General features: G+C 43.0%; 1 protein-coding gene across 2 annotated transcripts in view; it reads right to left on the bottom strand.

Moving 5' to 3' along the window:
• The window catches only part of dachd (dachshund d), a 303,675-nt gene that overhangs the window by 93,282 nt on the left and 190,550 nt on the right, over window positions 1-19,843 (bottom strand). Inside the window, exons 4-6 of one of the 2 annotated variants that reach the window (XM_031805691.1) lie at window positions 3,678-3,850; window positions 3,060-3,261; window positions 2,530-2,670 (exon numbers count right to left, since the gene is read on the bottom strand). In XM_031805691.1, the coding sequence (XP_031661551.1) occupies window positions 2,530-2,670; window positions 3,060-3,261; window positions 3,678-3,850 (516 nt within the window). The remainder of the gene's footprint in view (window positions 1-2,529; window positions 2,671-3,059; window positions 3,262-3,677; window positions 3,851-19,843) is intronic. The other variant, XM_020462118.2, reaches the window with a different exon arrangement.

Genomic DNA, 19,843 nt, shown 5'->3' with positions numbered 1-19,843 from the left:
ACCAACAGGTTCCTGAACAGCTTCCCCAAGCCATAGACTGTTCTCTACTGGAGCAACAAGTCTGACACCAACAGGTTCCTGAACACCTTCCCCAAGCCATAGACTGTTCTCTACTGGAGCAACAAGTCTGACACCAACAGGTTCCTGAACAGCTTCCCCAAGCCATAAACTGTTCTCTACTGGAGCAACAAGTCTGACACCAATAGGTTCCTGAACAGCTTCCCCAAGCCATAGACTGTTCTCTACTGGAGCAACAAGTCTGACACCAACAGGTTCCTGAACAGCTTCCCCAACACATAGACTGTTCTCTACTGGAGCAACAAGTCTGACACCAACAGGTTCCTGTAACGCTTCCCTAACACATAGACTGTTTTCTACTGGAGCAACAAGTCTGACACCAACAGGTTCCTGAACAGCTTCCCAAAGCCATAGACTGTTCTCTACTGGAGCAACAAGTCTGACACCAACAGGTTCCTGAACACCTTCCCCAAGCCATAGACTGTTCTCTACTGGAGCAACAAGTCTGACACCAACAGGTTCCTGAACAGCTTCCCCAAGCCATAGACTGTTCTCTACTGGAGCAACAAGTCTGACACCAACAGGTTCCTGAACAGCTTCCCCAACACCTGGACTGTTCTCTACTGGAGCAACAAGTCTGACACCAACAGGTTCCTGTAACGCTTCCCTAACACATAGACTGTTTTCTACTGGAGCAACAAGTCTGACACCAACAGGTTCCTGAAAAGCTTCCCCAAGCCATAGACTGTTCTCTACTGGAGCAACAAGTCTGACACCAACAGGTTCCTGAACACCTTCCCCAAGCCATAGACTGTTCTCTACTGGAGCAACAAGTCTGACACCAACAGGTTCCTGAACAGCTTCCCCAAGACATAAACTGTTCTCTACTGGAGCAACAAGTCTGACACCAACAGGTTCATGAACAGCTTCCCCAAGCCATAGACTGTTGTCTACTGGAGCAACAAGTCTGACACCAACATGTTCCTGAACAGCTTCCCCAAGCCATAGACTGTTCTCTACTGGAGCAACAAGTCTGACACCAACAGGTTCCTGAACAGCTTCCCAAAGCCATAGACTGTTCTCTACTGGAGCAACAAGTCTGACACCAACAGGTTCCTGAACAGCTTCCCAAAGCCATAGACTGTTCTCTACTGGAGCAACAAGTCTGACACCAACAGGTTCCTGAACAGCTTCCCCAAGCCATAGACTGTTCTCTACTGGAGCAACAAGTCTGACACCAACAGGTTCCTGAACAGCTTCCCAAAGCCATATGACTACTAAATAGCTAACAAAATGGCTACACAGACTATCTGCATTGACCTTTTTATTTTGGCACTCACACTCACACACACTCTCACTGACACACACACACACACACACACACACACACACACACACACACACACACACACACCTTAATTTGCTCACACACACACCTTCATTTTCTCACACACAGGTAACACACACATTCATACTGACTCTACACACACACTCACATACAATCATCATATACGCTGCTACTACTCTGTTTATCATTTATCCAGATGCCTATTCAGCTTGTCCCTTTACATATCTCCCCCTACCACTCCACTATCCCTGCAAATGGAATTGGCACTGACCCTGGAACAGGCCCTGTTTATAGCTTGTTCTTCTTATTTATATTTCTCATGTATTTTTCTTCTACTTCACTTTGTTTCATAGTATAATATGTGTACTACTGATATTGATGAACCCATTGTTGGGAAAGAGCTTGCAGAAAGGCATTTCACTGTACTTGTGCACGTGACAATAACACTTGAACGTGTGGGCATACTGTTTTCAAAAGCACATCGATATGATATTTACAACATCAAATGTTTTGGCTACACCTGTAGGGATATTAGTAGGTTTTCACCCGGGAAAGATCGAACAGAGAACATAAAGAGAGACAAAACTAGCCAGAAGACTGGGCATTCAACCTGTCTTTACATGATGTGCTGAAACTTTGAAAGTAAGGTGCAACTACTTTCATAGAAATGTCTTGTAGAACGAGTTTCTTATGAAGCACATTCCAGACACGGGCTCTTGCTACCTTGCCATAACTGATTTGACAGAGAAATATCAGCTAGACAGACTAGCCAGCTGCAGCTATGCCAAGTTATGCTAGCTAGCTGCTGTCAGCTTGGCTAAACACATGGTCAGTGCAGGCTTTGGCCTCCACATAGAACTGTATTAGCAGACAATCGTAAAATGGTGAGTCAGTCAGAAAGGGAGAAGTCCTCAACTTCAAAATTTCTCGATAGAAAAGCTAACTTAGCTTAACTCCCTCGTTTTAATTGAACCTCCCTTGTTTGTTGTGACTGAATGGGAAAGACACAGCCAAGAAACATCCACATCAAACCACACCCCCAAGACAACTCTCGTTTGTCTTCCGTCATGGCCGCTAGCATTTCTTAATTACAAAGTGTCAAAACAAGGCCAAATCAGGAAGTTCAGTTGCTCTTTAACGTTTTGCAATAGGACACGTCTTACCTTTGTGAATGTGCATCCTCTTTGCTTCGTGGCTCATGTCGTGGGCCAGGTCTCCTTCTTTAGGCCCAGGCAAAATGCTGGGGGAGAGGCCCAGCAGAGCTTGGTTCATTTGGTTCATAGAAAGACCATTCTGATGTATGGCTGGAGAGAAGAGAGAGAGAGTCGTACAGGTGAGCTAGAAGATGTCTTTGTCCGAGTTCACAAGTCTATGCCCTGTCTTGGGAGATGAACAGCTAGCGAACACATTTTGAATTTTGAACATGTGGACAACTCAAAATAACTGTTCTTCAATCCTGGTCCTAGGGACCCATAGTGTGCAGGGTTTTATTCCAGCCCAGCACTAATATACCTGATAGAACTGACCAAATGAATCATCTAGAACTTGAGTAGTTGATTTAGGTGTGTAACCACTGGGCTGGAACAAAAACCTACACACCCAGGAATGAAGAGTTCTACAAAACTCCAACTCTAAAATCTATCGGTTCAGTACAACAACAACAAGAGTGGGTTAGCAGAGTGGGTTTGTTTACTTGCGGAACTGAACACGCAGTTAGCCAGTCTGACTCGTTGCATGGGGAGGGAATAGGGGGACGTACGTATCCTGTCTGAGGAGCTCTCTGTGCGGGCCGGTGAGCTGGAGACACTGCTGCTGCGGTGGGACGATGGGTGGCTGCCGGGCCTCCTGCCATCCTCTAAGGAAGGGGCGGGAGAGGGACTGTCTGGGACACGCTCCTGTCAGTGACAGAGGGACATCAGTGACAAAGGAGGTCCATGAAAGTAGATGCTGTGTAATCAACTGGCCATTTCCATAGTGCTTCCCTCTCCTTCATCGCAGTCAAAAGTTCATTATAAGTTACTTTAAATGCCTAGAGCTGTGTGTTTGTTATACACAGTTTGTGTGTATTCTGCCACTTTACCTTGATGACTAAAGTGACCATTCTGCAGGGCAGGCTCTGTTGCTGTGCCACATCTTCCATGTTGGAATATAACAGTGTTTTCCAATCCTGGTCCTGGGGACCCATAGGGGTGCACATATATATTTTTGCCCTAGCACTAACACAGTTATGGTTCCCAAGGATCAGGATTGGGGAAACACTGTCATATAATGTCTTACTTTATAGTTTAGTTGTATTATTATTACAGCTTACTTTGATGACTGAGGTGACCATTCTGCAGGGCAGGCTCTGCTGCTGTGCGGCGGCGGCCATGTTGGCGATGGTGCTGAGGTGGTTCATCTGGCTCATTGCCATGGAAACAGAAGCAGGGGGCAAGCTAACAGGGATCAGGGGGTGGGGCATCATCATGAAGGGGAGTTCCAAACCTACAACAGGGAAGAAAGGTGATAGGTTAATGGAAACCATGATTGGTTGGTTCATTTCGATTGGAGGATGCTGATTGGTAAATATGGGTCATTTGAGGTAACAGGTTCAGTAAAAAACTGTCTTGGTAATGGTTATGTGGTATCATTTACTATACCTTTGAGAGAAGCATACCTGCTATTTTTAGACTGTTAATATTTTTATTTGACCATAAGAAAAAGTAACTAAGTAACTTTAAAACGTTTTAATTGAATGAAGATTTACTGAGCTGGGTGGCCATGCTGGCATAACCTGATACTGATACTGACATGCCTTCTCATGCCATTGAATGCAAAAATAACTACATCAAATAATTATCATCAAACAACATCACACTGATTTACTGTATTAATATCAGCAGAATGTATTAAACCTGGTCCTTCCTTACAGAATATTTGTAAAACTTTATCTCAAGCACTTCACGGGGTATCATTCCATATTAACATAAGAGATGTAAATGCTTAACACATGTTAATAATAGATACCATTACAATATCTGTAATGAAAATGGCAATGATGATAACTATATAATACACAATCATTCAAAGCCACGCTATATGTAATGGGTAGAGTGTTATGAAATGTAATGTTTTAAACGGTGTATAATTGTCTTAATGATGCTGGATCCCAGGAAAGAGTAGCTGCTGCCTTGGGGATCCTTAATAAAATACAAATACAAAACCAAAGGTTTTTACACAGTTGTAAAACAGAACCACGTAAATGATTCTGTGTTGAACAAAAGGTCCACGTTATGGAAATAACGCTTGCTACTTACACGTAAGGAATTATCTCAATCTGTGTCCCAAATGGCATCCCATTCCCTTTATCGTGTGCTACTCTTGGACCCCTGGTCAAAAGTAGTGCACTACATAGTGAATAGGGTGCCATTTAGGAAACACATCACTGTGAAAAACAGCTCCACGCTGAACAAGCTACACCACAGTTCAAGCAAGTCTGATTTTGAACTCTTACAACAACAGGGAATTTTCACTTCGAATCCGTTCTGTAATCTGTATTACATTACCTCATCACAAGATCAGATATCTTACAAAAAAAAAATTTTGTTCCATTTCAGTTCGGCAATAGTACTCTAATTGGTCAAAGGCCAGACATTAGTCGGACAGAAATGTAAGGAACCACTGGGAACAGCGTAGGCTGGCGCTCCACTGTGCCTTTAGACGGTACCGTATAATGAACAACTTTCAAAGGACATGAACGCACACAGAAGGTCAGAGCTAGGTGTCTGTCCCCGAAACCACAGCTCTCAGCACCCCCACCTCCTTTTTGGAGTGCTTTGAACCTGGTGGGGGCTCAAAAGTGACTGGGAACATTTTTGTCTTCTTCCATCGCCACTCAGATGTTTTCCACTGAAGTGCTTTAAAAAAAAATCTCAATGCCTCACAGAAGCTACTGAATCTGACTAAGCCCCGCTGTAGATTTTCTATAGCAACTTGGTTCAAGGTAAAAAGTCTAAAGAACAAGAAGAGAACAAACACCACTAGAACCACCACCACAGAAAGCTAATCCACAAAACAACTCTGCTTTTGTGACAAAACATCAGTTGGCAACAAGGGGCAAGGCGATCAACACCGCAAAGAAATCCTCAAAAGACAAGGACACTGTGAAATGAAAGGCAAGGAGGTACTCCTTCCCTCCGTTGTCCTGTTCCTCCTGAATCATGTTGATTAACATAAGAAAGATGGCATATTCCCGAGTGGTGAGCATCCCCAAGCATGGAGAAGCAAGGGAGATTAAAGGCATTAGGTGAGGGTGCACCTAAAGGTCCCGCCACCATTCTCGTTGGAGTTGCAACTCTGAAACAATTACCTCCTGGGCTCAATTAAAACAGCACCACAGTGGGCCTGGCGGCAGGCGTACTTACAGTGAGACAACTATGCGTGTCTCTACCTTTCAAAGGTACTCAAGGGCCAGAAAGGGGAGTGCTATCCTGCCTTTGAGGGATACGCATGGGCAAGTGCGCACACACACACATGCAAAGCAGGCATGTGCAAGAACATGCAGACATGAAAACACACACTGCGTCTGACTACATCTTAAGGAAACCAACTCACACAGAAGGGGAGAGAGAGAGCCCGAGACTGATATGACTTTGCTTTTGTCATTAAAATGCACCGACTGAGAAGGAACCTGCAAGTCAGCATTTCTTTGGACCAATTGTGTCCCGTACATACGACAAATAAAAACGTGAAACTATAAACTTAAAACACACACATCCTTGAGTGATCTCTTGTGCTAGCCAGCTGTGATCCTATGGTATGTCTTGTTCTGAAAGGCAGTAGACGACCCTAGAGGTCTTAACCTTATGTGTTGGCCCCCCTGTCACATTCCACCATCCTCAAGCGGTGATTCCTCTATAAAGGCCCATTCAGTTGACTGTAAGGGAACCTGCTGTAGGCCAAGATCAGTTCATACAGTCCTTTCATTGGGGACTGAAAGGCACTGGGCGCCGTTTGGATTGGTTGGATTCAATGTCATAGATGTCAGGTGTTGTTGGGAAATAGCTGAGGGTTTGTTTATTTGAGTGGATGTTTTTTCAGACATCTTGTTTCTCTCTTTGTTTTGGAAGTGATTCAGGTATTTTTCCCAGATACTTACATGGTGGATTTATAGGGAATGGGTTAGAATTAGCTTGGCCAACTATTGTGTGTGTGTGTGTGTGTGTGTGTGTGTGTGTGTGTGTGTGTGTGTGTGTGTGTGTGTGTGTGTGTGTGTGTGTGTGTGTGTGTGTGTGTGTGTGTGTGTGTGTGTGTGTGTGTGTGTGTGTGTAGACTTTTGTGAATTTTTTGTTATTGCTTTTCCTACCGCCTACAACAACTCTTATTTCTAGTGATGAACTGTAATGTAATAATTCTCCAACATTACCACATGAACAGATCAAGTCAATACATGTTTTTGGACAAAGTGAAAAGGATGTAACTTGATCAACATTTAAGTAAGTGAGGTTTTAATTGTCAGAACTGTCATTCCCCAGTACAGTAGTTCAACTGATGCGAGTTGAATTCCCATGTGTGGCTTTCCTATTGAAGGGCAAAAACAACAGCATTTGGAGTAATTTACCTGGAGTAGGCCTAAGCCCTAGGGACTTCCAAAGGTGAACTCCTACTTAGCTACCATCATTAAAACTCCAAATCACTTAATACTCAGATAAACAGCTCGAGCTATTAGGTTGGGTAATACAGCACTTCGGAAGAGCACGCATGAATAAGGTGTTATGTCAGACAGAAACACATGGAGTAGGTCTGGAAAACCCAACGCGGGTTCAAGTATTAACACAAAATCAGTTGATGAAGGGTTTAAAATGATTAAAAAGAGGACAATAATTGCAACCTTTTTCAATGATAAAAAATGACTGAGCCATTAACCTGCAGCGAAGCAATCTCCTCTATCGTTAATCCTGCTGGTGTTCTAGCGGTGTGCGTGTAACTGTGCCTAAATGCGTGCACAAGTGTGTGTGTGTGTGTGTGCATGTGCATACGTTCATTTGTGTGTGTGTGTGTGTTAACAGGAGTCCTGATGGAGACAGCTATTGTAACCATCTTTTCCAACAATAGGGCATCCTCTGGGTATTAATAGCATATTCATCCAAAAATATGGGACTGTATACCTAGCATTCCAAAAAGCCCACAGACCTCTGTCTAGGTACCAACCAGCAGTGCTGTCTCGTTTTAGCTACAGAGTGGCTAGATTTCCCTTGACAAAATTTAAAGCAGCTCCGACTTGTCACTTTATTATCTCTTCAACTGAATGATTTATTGTTTGTGGAGCGAAGGAGAAAGGAAAGAGAGAGATTACATTTCCAGCCACAGCGCAGAGTCTTTCTCTAACTCCCTCTGTCCAGGAAAAAGGCTCCCGACAAACAATAATGTCAGCTGTAATTGATCAGAGGTCGGCGCCCGGGCCTCGGGTAAAAGCTCCACTATTTAAGCGACAATCAGCGCTATCTGGGGCCGAGCGGCCTCCTCAGACACTAGGGCCAATGAAGCTGTCTAACTCTGCTATTTACCTCTTTTAACTGGAAAAGGGGATGAGAGGAGACAGCAAGGGCTAGAGAGGATCTCTCCTGGCCTCTCTCTATCTCATTGGTGAAGTAGGAACGTGTGGACGTCTGTGGAATGCGTAATTGGTTGCATGCCGCAGCCAAAGCTGAGGGATCCGTACGCTAGCTAATTAAATGGCTTGTTTCAAGCCTATCTGTCTTTGTTTTAGCAAGGGGCTCAGGGCTTCGGAACAATGGATTGGTAAATGCTGTTGTCAAACTTAAGCTCATTCGTATGTGGTCAGTCCCTTTGATTTGGATTGGGAAAGACACAGGGTTGATTTGTACTGTGTTGTTAAGTCTCTTTTTGCATTCATGGTACAGAGACGTGTTTCTCTTCTGATCTGTCAAATTCTATAAATGGCACCATTTTAATCAAACTGCTAGAATTACTTCCTGTGTATAAATATACAGTACTCACATACTCCAAAACAATCTAGGCTATTCTACTAATTAATCTAATAAGACAGACAGACAGACAGACAGACAGACAGACAGACAGACAGACAGACAGACAGACAGACAGGCAGACAGGCAGACAGACAGACAGGCAGACAGACAGACAGACAGGCAGACAGACAGACAGACAGACAGACAGACAGACAGACAGACAGACAGACAGACAGACAGACAGACAGACAGACAGACAGACAGACAGACAGACAGACAGACAGACAGACAGACACAGCTACCCGTGTGTCATTGAGGGGTACCTTTAAGCCTTTTGTGTTTACACACTTAATGTTGAAAGTAAATACACCATCTAGGCTTTGTTAAAGATTGTGTGTGCTATACCTTTATTTAAAAAAATTTAACCTTTATTTAACTAGGCATGTCAGTTAAGAATAAATTCTTATTTACAATGCCGTCCTACCAAAAGGCCTCCTGCAGGGACAGTGCTGGGATAAAAAATGGAAAATAAATATAAATATATAGGACATAATACACATCATTACAAGAGAGACACCACAACGCTTCATAAAGAGAGACCTAAGACACCAGCATAGTAAGGCAGCAACACATGACAACAATACAGTAGCAACACAACATAACAACAACATGGTAGCAACACAACATGGCGGCAGCACAACATGGTAGCACCTCAGAGACACCAATACTCCTTAGACGGCCCACAAGAGCAGAATGGTCAACCGTATCAAAAACTTTGGCCAAGTCAATAAAAATAGCAGCACAACATTGCTTAGAATCAAGGGCAATGGTGACATCATTGAGGACCTTTAAGGTTGCAGTGGCACATCCGTAACCTGAGTGGAAACCAGATTGCAAACCAGAGATAATACTATAGACATTAAGAAAGCCAGTCAGTTGATTATTGACATGTTTTTCCCACACTTTTGATAAACAGGGGAAAATAGAAAAAGGCCTTTAGTTTAGTTTATTAAATTATGCACCGTGGCTGCCTTCCAAGCAATGGGAACCTCCCCAGACAGGTTAAAAAGGTCAGAGATTGGCTTGGCGATGATAGGGGCAGCAACTTTAAAGAAGAAAGGGCCTAAACCATCTGACCCAGATGGGTTTTTTTGTGTTTAAGGAACTCCTTTAGCTCCTCGGACTCAGTGACCGCCTGCAGGGAGAAACTTTGTAGCGGGGCAGGGCCTCTCATGTGTGTACGACCTTCCCTCCTCTCACATATACACTCGGTTACACACATGACGGTGGAAAGCTACTTGCACAAACAAAGAGGTGTAAACATGTAAACGTACATGTGCAGACACACACTGAGACAATTATGTGTAAATGTCTCCAAACAGTACAGTACAGCACGCACACACTCACAGGCACACACACAGTCACACACACCAATTCCATAGCAAATGGCTACATCAGCAGCTAATTCACATCAACAAACAGAACTGTGGGTTTGTTTACCATGTCGTGATTAAAGAGATACACACACACTTTCAAATGTTTCACGTGGCAACACTTGCCAACTTACGTCATGTAATTTAATGTTAGAGAACGTAATGATAAGAAAGCATGTTTGGTTTGATGAGGTAGCATAATGACTTGCCTCCCCCTTGACCGGTATGTACACGTACACACACACACATCCAGTTTAGCATGTGGTAGGAATTACCCAGGAGACAGACCATGTTGTTTCTCCTGTAAGTGTATAAAAACGCTTCGGCCAGCCGCCTACTCCAGATGACTGAGACTGGGATCCAATCAACTGCAGAGAGCGCTTTTCCACGGATATATCGCTTTCAGAAGTGTGTTTGAAATAAACTGTCAACTCCCTCCATCTGGGATAATCAAATCAAATCATTCAGATGTGATTGATTGATTCAATCCACATCACACTACTTACAAATCAAATGTATTTTAAAAGTCCTTCATACATCAGTGGATGTCACAAAGTCCTCCTACAAAACCCAGCCTAAAACCCCCAAGAGAAAACAATGCAGGTGTAGAAGCAGCTGTAAGTAAAACTATAATTCTGCTTAGATCCTTCTGTCATGGAATATATATGCAGTATCTATCTGTGATCTGATGATCATTCCATTTGTCAGGAACAAAAACATAAGGTCTCACTCTTTCTCACAAGATACTTCCACAAATTCTAATTTTCCAATTGAAACATGTGTTTGAAAATAACAAGCCACACTAAATGTTGACCCTAAAGTACCAATGGCAGCATCCATGTAATGCAGTAGACAACTTGAGGGATAGAGATTCTATAGACCAGGGTCATGTTCATTGGGGACCCAACGATTGAAAACCGACTGAAACCTTGAGGGATAGAGATTCTATTGACCAGGGTCATGTTCATTGGGCACCCAACGATTGAAAACCGACTGAAACCGACTACCTGAACTTGTCCAGTAAGAAAGGTTGATTTTCACTATCTGTTGCATGCACCCATACAAATACAGAGACTCACACACCAACACATGCGTGCATGCACACAGACAAATACAGAGACTCACACACCAACACATGCGTGCACGCACACAGACACAAACATAGGCACACCCACACACAACCCATTACTGTAGCTGTTACGACTGAGGGTGGAATATATCCCCGGCCAATCAACAGAGCTCTCCTCTCAATGACAGTGACAACCCAAGCAGATAGAGAGATGAAGTCCATGTGATACTTAGCAAAAGGCCTCTCCCTGTTTTAAAAATATTGCTTTCAGTCAATTGGCGAGCCGTTTGACTCATGCTTCCCAAATGGAAGATATTGATGAACGCTATCAATCACGCCCCTCTCCGCCGTCATATTACCTTCGTTACAAATGGCACCCTATTCCCTATGTAGTGAACTACTTTTGTCCAGTACCCATCGGTTTCATAGGGAATAGGGTGCCATTTGGGGATTGGTTTGATTGTGCTGGTCTCCAGATCATCTATTTAAATTATAAAATTAGCTTCACTCGCTCCGGCCTGTTCTCTCCATCCATAACCATTGGTCCTTCAGAGAAAATGTGGACAATCTGTCATAATGCTAACGATTTCAATGCATTGGATGATGTGATGTCACTTATGTGAATATCGTTAAAACAATTAGGTGAAGTGTGTATTATTTTTATTCATATTTATATTCAATTAATTGTGTCTGAATTGGAGTGAAGTGTAAACAGTAATGTTAAAATTAGCTTAAACTTAAATCCATTTGTCTATAGGTTGAATTGAATAGAAATGCCTGTTTGTTCACAGTGTGAAGGTTGAATTGAATAGAAATGCATGTTTGTTCACAGTGTAAAGGTTGAATTGAATAGAAATGTCTGTTTGTTCACAGTGTGAAGGTTGAATTGAATAGAAATGCCTGTTTGTTCACAGTGTGAAAGTTGAATTGAATAGAAATGCCTGTTTGTTCACAGTGTGAAAGTTGAATTGAATAGAAATGCCTGTTTGTTCACAGTGTGAAAGTTGAATTGAATAGAAATGCCTGTTTGTTCACAGTGTGAAAGTTGAATTGAATAGAAATGCCTGTTTGTTCACAGTGTGAAGGTTGAATTGAATAGAAATGCATGTTTGTTCACAGTGTAAAGGTTGAATTGAATAGAAATGTCTGTTTGTTCACAGTGTGAAAGTTGAATTGAATAGAAATGCCTGTTTGTTCACAGTGTGAAAGTTGAATTGAATAGAAATGCCTGTTTGTTCACAGTGTGAAAGTTGAATTGAATAGAAATGCCTGTTTGTTCACAGTGTGAAGAACATCCAGTAATTGTGAAATTCTCTGTCTGAATTTCTGTTTATCTTACTTCCTCTATGTGAGTGTGTATGTGTGGCTATACGTGTGGTGATGTCTGGTTGGAACAAATGTGTGATGTACCATAGTTCAATACCCCCTACAGTATGGCCGCTGCATCACATTTGACAAATAGAAAGTATTTAAATCCAGGGGGGATGTATTCTATAATTGAGCACTGAGCATGCATGCAACATGCATACCTTTATGATGCCAACAAGCCCAGCCACAGGACACAATGATATCATCCTCTATGATAAAAATACAGTGTTGGATAGTCATGATTATTGTCCATATTCCAACACTACCATGACATCATAACATCCATTTATTATGTGTCACACCCTGACCATAGTTTGCTTTGTATGTTTCTATGTTTTGGTTGGTCAGGGTGTGAGCTGAGTGGGCATTCTATGTTACATGTCTAGTTTGTCTATTTCTATGTCTGGCCTGATATGGTTCTCAATCAGAGGCAGGTGTTAGTCATTGTCTCTGATTGGGAACCATATTTAGGTAGCCTGGGGTTCACTGTGTATTTGTGGGTGATTGTTCCTGTCTCTGTGTTTGCACCAGATAGGACTGTTTCGGTTTTCACATTTTCATTATTTTGGTAGTTTTTTCATGTATAGGTTTTCCTTTATTAAAATAACATGAATCATCACAACACTGCATTTTGGTCCGACTCTCCTTCACATCAAGAGAATCGTTACATTATGCAACATAAACATGATAAATCCACTCTGTCACGTTAATCACAGCAAGATGATAATAAACTAGATGGTAACTTTACATGAAGTAATGTTGTGGGGCTTGCATTAGCTCTTTAAAATGATTTTGGAGGCAGTGGATGAAGTTTAAAAAGTTTTAGTTTACTATTTAAAGCAAAGTGGTTACATATAGTCAATGTTAAATGAAGTAAAATAATTGGTCTGAATACTTTGATAGACTACTACAGTACCAGACAAAAGTTTAGACACACCTTCTAATTGCAGGGTTTTTCTGTATTTGGACTATTTTCTACATTGTAGAATAATAGTGAAGACATCAAATCTATGAAATAACACATATGGAATCATGTAGTAACCAAAACATATTTTATATTTGATATTCTTCAAAATAGCCACCCTTTGCCTTGATGACAGCTTTGCACACTCTTGCCATTCTCTCAACCAGCTCAAATAAGCAATGATAAATGACAGTCCATCATTACTTTAAGACATTGGTGCCCCCCCTTGGGTTGTGCCGTGGCGGAGATCTTTGTGGGCTATACTCGGCCTTGTCTCAGGATGGTAAGTTGCTGGTTGAAGATATCCCTCTAGTGGTGTGGGGGCTGTGCTTTGGCAAAGTGGGTGGGGTTATATCCTTCCTGTTTCGCCCTGTCCGGGGGTATCATCGGATGGGGCCACAGTGTCTCCTGACCCCTCCTGTCTCAGCCTCCAGTATTTATGCTGCAGTAGTTTATGTGTCGGGGGGCTAGGGTCAGTTTGTTATATCTGGAGTACTTCTCCTGTCTTATCCGGTGTCCTGTGTGAATTTAAGTAGGACCATGCCTCAGGACTACCTGGCATGATGACTCCTTGCTGTGCCCAGTCCACCTGGCCGTGCTGCTGCTCCAGTTTCAACTGTTCTGCCTGCGGCTATGGAATCCTGACCTGTTCACCGGACGTGCTACCTGTCCCAGACCTATTATCTGACCATGCTGGTCATTTATGAACATTTGAACATCTTGGCCATGTTCTGTTATAATCTCCACCCGGCACAGCCAGAAGAGGACTGGCCACCCCTCATAGCCTGGTTACTCTCTAGGTTTCTTCCTAGGTTTTGGCCTTTCTAGGAAGTTTTTCCTAGCCAACGTGCTTCAACACCTGCATTGCTTGCTGTTTGGGGTTCTAGGCTGGGTTTCTGTACAACACTTTGAAATATCAGCTGATGTACGAAGGGCTATATAAATAAATTTGATTTGATTTGATGTAGATCAGTCAATCCGGAAGATTTCAGGAACTTTGAAAGTTTCTTCAAGTGCAGTCGCAAAAACCATCAAGCGCTATGATGAAACTGGCACTCATGAGGACCGCCACAGGAAAGGAAGACCCCTGGTTACCTCTGCTGCAGTGGATACGTTAATTAGAGTTAACTGCACCTCAGATTGTAGCACAAATAAATGCTTCACAGACTTCAAGTAACAGACAAATCTCAACATCAACTGTACACAGATGAGACTGCGTGAATCAGGCCTTCAGGGTGGAATTGCTGCAAAGAAACCACTACTAAAGGACACCAATAAGAAGAAGAGAGTTGCTTGGGCCAAGAAACAAGAGCAATGGACATTAGACCGGTGGGAATCTGTCCTTTGGTCTGATGAGTCCAAATTGAAGATTTTTGGTTCCAACCGCTGTGTCTTCGTCAGAAGCAGAGTAGGTGAATGGATGATCTCTGCAAGTGTGGTTCCCACTGGGAAGGAGGAGGAGGTGTGGGGGTGCTTTCCTGGTGCCACTGTCTGTGATTTATTTAGAATTCAAGGCACACTTAACCAGCATGGCTACCACAGCATTCTGCAGTGATACGCCATCCCATCTGGTTTGTGCTTAGTGGGACTATCATTTGTTTTTCAACAGGAAAATGACCCAACACACCTCGTGGCTGTGTACGGTCTATTTTACCAAGAAGGAGATTGATGAAGTGCTAGATCAGATGACCTAGCCTCCACAATCCCCCGACCTCAACCAAATTAGGATGATTTGGGATGAGTTGGACCGCAGAGAGAAGGAAAAGCAGCCAAGTGCTCAGCATATGTGGGAACTCCTTCAAGACTGTTGGAAAAACATTGAAGGTGCAGCTGGTAGAGAGAACGCCAAGAGTGTGCAAAGCTGTCATCAAGACAAAGGGTGGCTTCTTTGAATAATCTAAAATGTTTGTTTAACACTTTTTTGGTTACTACATGATTCCATACGTGTTATTTCATAGTTGTGATGTCTTCACTATTATTCTAGAATGTAGAAACTAGTCAAAATAAAGAAAAACCCTGGAATGAGTAGGTGTCCAAACTTTTGATTGGTACGATATATCAAAGAGGTTTATTCAATCACAATGGTCCTGATCACTCTGCATGTTGTAACTTTTGAATGACGTCTTAAACACTGTAAGAGAAGTAGCATGCCAAATAACAATAAGAAGAAGAAGAAATATGACAAAGATTTAAAGTGGGGACAACTAATGACACTTGCACTGACTCTCCTGCATCTTAGTTGCTTTGTTTGTTGTGAAACGACCCTATCAACATGATCAACATTCAAACGTCACAGCCCCATGCATGCATATTCAATACAATATTCCACATTATTTCACACTACTCAAAACCCTGCAAAGGCCCGTTGTCAGTGAAAGGTTGGAATGTCATCTATTACACAATATTACATTGACACCAAGTGACACTGTCTTTTCAAATTGCCTTGATCTCTCCCAAAGGTCAGCCCCTATCCCTGCTAAATGCAACCTGACAGTGGATGATACAAAGGGGACAGCCCGACACATGAATCACCCGCTGCATCAAAGCCCTCCAAATTAATCACCCCAATTAATGAAGAATGAAGCCCTAATGTTGATGAGGGCTGACAAGTCGACTAGTCAGTTGTTTTCATTTAGCCTCACCCTATTGTGGTGAGGTAACCACAAGAGACAGTTGTACAAATATTTGTATGACATGAGGTTTCTGTAGTGTCCCACACGTTCTTTCTCTGTCTCCATCTCTTCCTCTCTCTCAGCTCTAATAATAATGCCACACCACCACTGCCACACGAGATATGATAGAACTTGATGTGGATCATTATGGGAATTATGATTAATCAATTATCCTTGTTGTTCTAATCTATTTCTGCATTTGTCTGCATTTGTTTGTATTGAACATCAGCCCTCCACACAGTTTCCCAACCACGCATATTCACAGTAGATGCTTAACAGCCAAACGCAAGAGGAATTAGAATGAGGACATTTGACTTCATTAAAAGACCAAAAAAGATTATCAAGTTTATCTTTTGAAATGTCTATTAAAAAATGTGTGTGACGCTTTCTGCTTTATCTGTTACCTGACTCCCCTGGGCCTGAGTCACTAATAAAGAGATGGGGAGGGCTCAAGCCCAGGAGGGAGGGAGGGAGGGAGGGAGGGAGGGAGGGAGGGAGGGAGGGAGGGAGGGAGGGAGGGAGGGAGGGAGGGAGGGAGGGAGGGAGGGAGGGAGGGAGGGAGGGAGACCAATCCTGCTCTATAGCTCTGTTCAGTCGACAGTATATGCAGACAGACATAATCTATAGGCTGAACAGAGCTGTACAGCTGGATTGGTCTCTCTCTCTCTCTTTCTGTTGATCTTTTGGGGCGGTATGCAAATTGAAGTGGGTCTAGAGTTTCTGGGATGATGGTGTTGATGTGAGCCATGACCAGCCTTTCAAAGCACTTAATGGTTACAGACGTGAGTGCTACGGGTTGGTAGTCATTTAGGCAGGTTACCTTGGTGTTCTTGGGCACAGGCACTATGGTGTTCTGCTTGAAACATTTGGTATTACAGACTCGGTCAGGGAGAGGTTGAAAATGTCAGTGAAGACACTTGGCAGTTGGTCTGCACATGCTCTGAGTTTAAAAGTCTATTGTTCTAAGATACCAATGCTAAACTAAGCTAACCGTCTACAGTACTGCTAACCAGGCTAACATCCTAGGCCAACCTTGCTTACCAGGCTAACATCCTAGGCCAACATTGCTAACCAGGCTAACATCCTAGGCCAACATTGCTAACCAGGCTAACATCCTAGGCCAGCAGTACAAACCAAGCTAATGTCCCAGGTCTCCTGTGCTAACCAGGCTACAGTCCTAAGATACCAATGGTAAACTAAGTTCTTACAGTAGGCCAACAGTGCTAATCAAGCTAACATCCTAGGACAGCAGTACTAACCAAACAAACTTTATTTATCAACGCAGGCACAATTAAGAAAGTCAGTTTACAAGTATTAACTAAGCCAACATCCTAGGCTACCCATGCTATCACAGCTAACATCCTAGGCTGCCCGTGCTATCACAGCCAACATCCTAGGCTACCCGTGCTATCACAGCCAACATCCTAGGCTACCCGTGCTATCACAGCTAACATCCTAGGCTACCCGTGCTATCACAGCCAACATCCTAGGCTACCCGTGCTATCATAGCTAACATCCTAGGCTACCCGTGCTATCACAGCCAACATCCTAGGCTACCCGTGCTATCACAGCCAACATCCTAGGCTACCCATGCTATCACAGCTAACATCCTAGGCTGCCCGTGCTATCACAGCCAACATCCTAGGCTACCCGTGCTATCACAGCCAACATCCTAGGCTACCCATGCTATCATAGCTAACATCCTAGGCTACCCGTGCTATCATAGCTAACATCCTAGGCTACCCGTGCTATCACAGCTAACATCCTAGGCTACCCGTGCTATCACAGCTAACATCCTAGGCTACCTGTGCTATCACAGCCAACATCCTAGGCTACCCATGCTATCACAGCTAACATCCTAGGCTACACGTGCTATCATAGCTAACATCCTAGGCTACCCGTGCTATCACAGCTAACATCCTAGGCTACCCGTGCTATCACAGCTAACATCCTAGGCTACCTGTGCTATCACAGCCAACATCCTAGGCTACCCATGCTATCACAGCTAACATCCTAGGCTACACGTGCTATCACAGCTAACATCTTAGGCCACCAGTGCCAAACCGGTTAATGTGGCTAATAAAGCCAGGCACTAGCTGCTAGCTAGATGTGTCCTTCCACCCTGAGAGCTTTATTATTAGAAAGGACATAAACAGACTAATTAAATCGCAGCAGTGGAGCCGGGCTGACAGCTGGCGCAGAGAGTGTGACCAAACAGATCCCTATCAAAGAGCAGGAGGCACTGCACACTGCATACAGATGGACCTATTTCATTTACAGTATTTATTATTATGTTATAATCAACATTTATTTATCCAGGTTTCTCTCAATGAGATCTATGCTTTTGATATCATATCTATGATTATTTTCTTCGATTATTATGTGTGATTTAATGCACAGTATTTTCTACTAGACTTGACAATGAATTGTAATGCCAATGGTTTTATCATTGTTCCTCTGTAGTACTTGTATGGACACAGAGAAAGACAAACGACAGAGTACATGCTACAACAATGAACACACATTCTAACTCACTGACATGTGACCTAGTCTGGGTTTACCAGAGAAACCCAGCTTTGCATTCATCTCAGATAATAAGGGCTAACTGGTGTACTGTCTGGAGAAACAATGTGTCCTGATTCTATTCTCTACTGCTAGAAACACAAACACACACCCACACAGTTAACAGGGGGCATTTGGAGCTCGCTAAAATGAATACATCCTGAATAATTGATGAAGTCTTTTAAAATAATTGTCATCTACCTGCCAACAACCGATAAGGCAAAACCCACTGATGAGGATAAAACATGGTTTGAACAAGTCAATAATGGCAAGAGCAACCGGAGCAAGCTTAATCAATGAGGCCGCTGCGTTTCCAAACAAGGACCTGAATTATAATGCTGATTCTCTCTCTCTCAATTCAATTTGCATGAAGTAACAATATACATATTGCCAAAGCTTACTTTGGATATTTACAATAAGAAAATAATAAGAATCAAAATTGTCAACGGGACAACAGTAACAACAATAACCAAGGGTCAAATTAACCATACATTGAACTATAACAATAAGCATACAGTAGAGTACATGAACAATACGCATACAGTAGAGGACATGTGCAGGTTGATTGGTCTGTCAGACACTGTCCCTTATCTTATGGCAGGCAGCAATGTAGTGCGCTGCCAACCCACAGCTCTCTGCGTCCTCCCCCAACAGGACGGGTAGCCTATCCTCATCAGAGAGGTCTTTGAAACCTTGAATAAGGGTTTCAAATTTGGGAAAATGACACTCTAATTGTTTTATATTTTTGTCAGGAAATGTAGCTCCGTCTCAGGTTCTGCTGTTGTGCAGTGGTTGCACAGCCTTTCCTCTACAGGGAGCCAGGTTCTGCTGTTGTGCAGTGGTTGCACAGCCTTTCCTCTACAGGGAGCCAGGTTCTGCTGTTGTGCAGTGGTTGCACAGCCTTTCCTCTACAGGGAGCCAGGTTTTCCTGTGTCTAACCTTCTCAATGGCAAGGCTGTGCTCACTGAGCCTGTACTTTGTCAAGGTATTTCTAAGGTTTTGATCAGTAACCATGGTCAAATAGTTAGCCACGGTGTACTGTCGATTTAGGGCCAGATAGCACTGCATTTTGCTTTGTGCTTGTGTTTGTTTCCCAATAAGCAATATAGTTTTGTTTTGACTGTGTTGTAATTTGATTTTCTCTGATAGATTGGATGTTCTGGTCCTGAAGCTTTAGTGTGTTAGTAGAACAGGTTTGTGAACTCAGCCCCAGGACCAGCTGGATGAGGGGACTGAGGCTTCAGTGTGTTAGTAGAACAGGTTTGTGAACTCAGCCCCAGGACCAGCTGGATGAGGGGACTCTTTTCTTTGCTCAGCTGTTGGCATTGCAGGGCTTGGTAATGATATGAAAGGGGGTCACTGTATTTTAGATGTATCCAAAATATTTATTATTAGTGGATATTGGCCTAATTCTCTCTCATGATGTCATTGTTATTGATTC

The sequence above is a fragment of the Oncorhynchus kisutch genome, linkage group LG26 (assembly GCF_002021735.2).
Source record: "Oncorhynchus kisutch isolate 150728-3 linkage group LG26, Okis_V2, whole genome shotgun sequence".
Lineage (NCBI taxonomy): Eukaryota > Metazoa > Chordata > Actinopteri > Salmoniformes > Salmonidae > Oncorhynchus > Oncorhynchus kisutch.
Note: the sequence above shows the minus strand (reverse complement) of the source record. Positions and strands in the feature narration are given on the sequence as shown.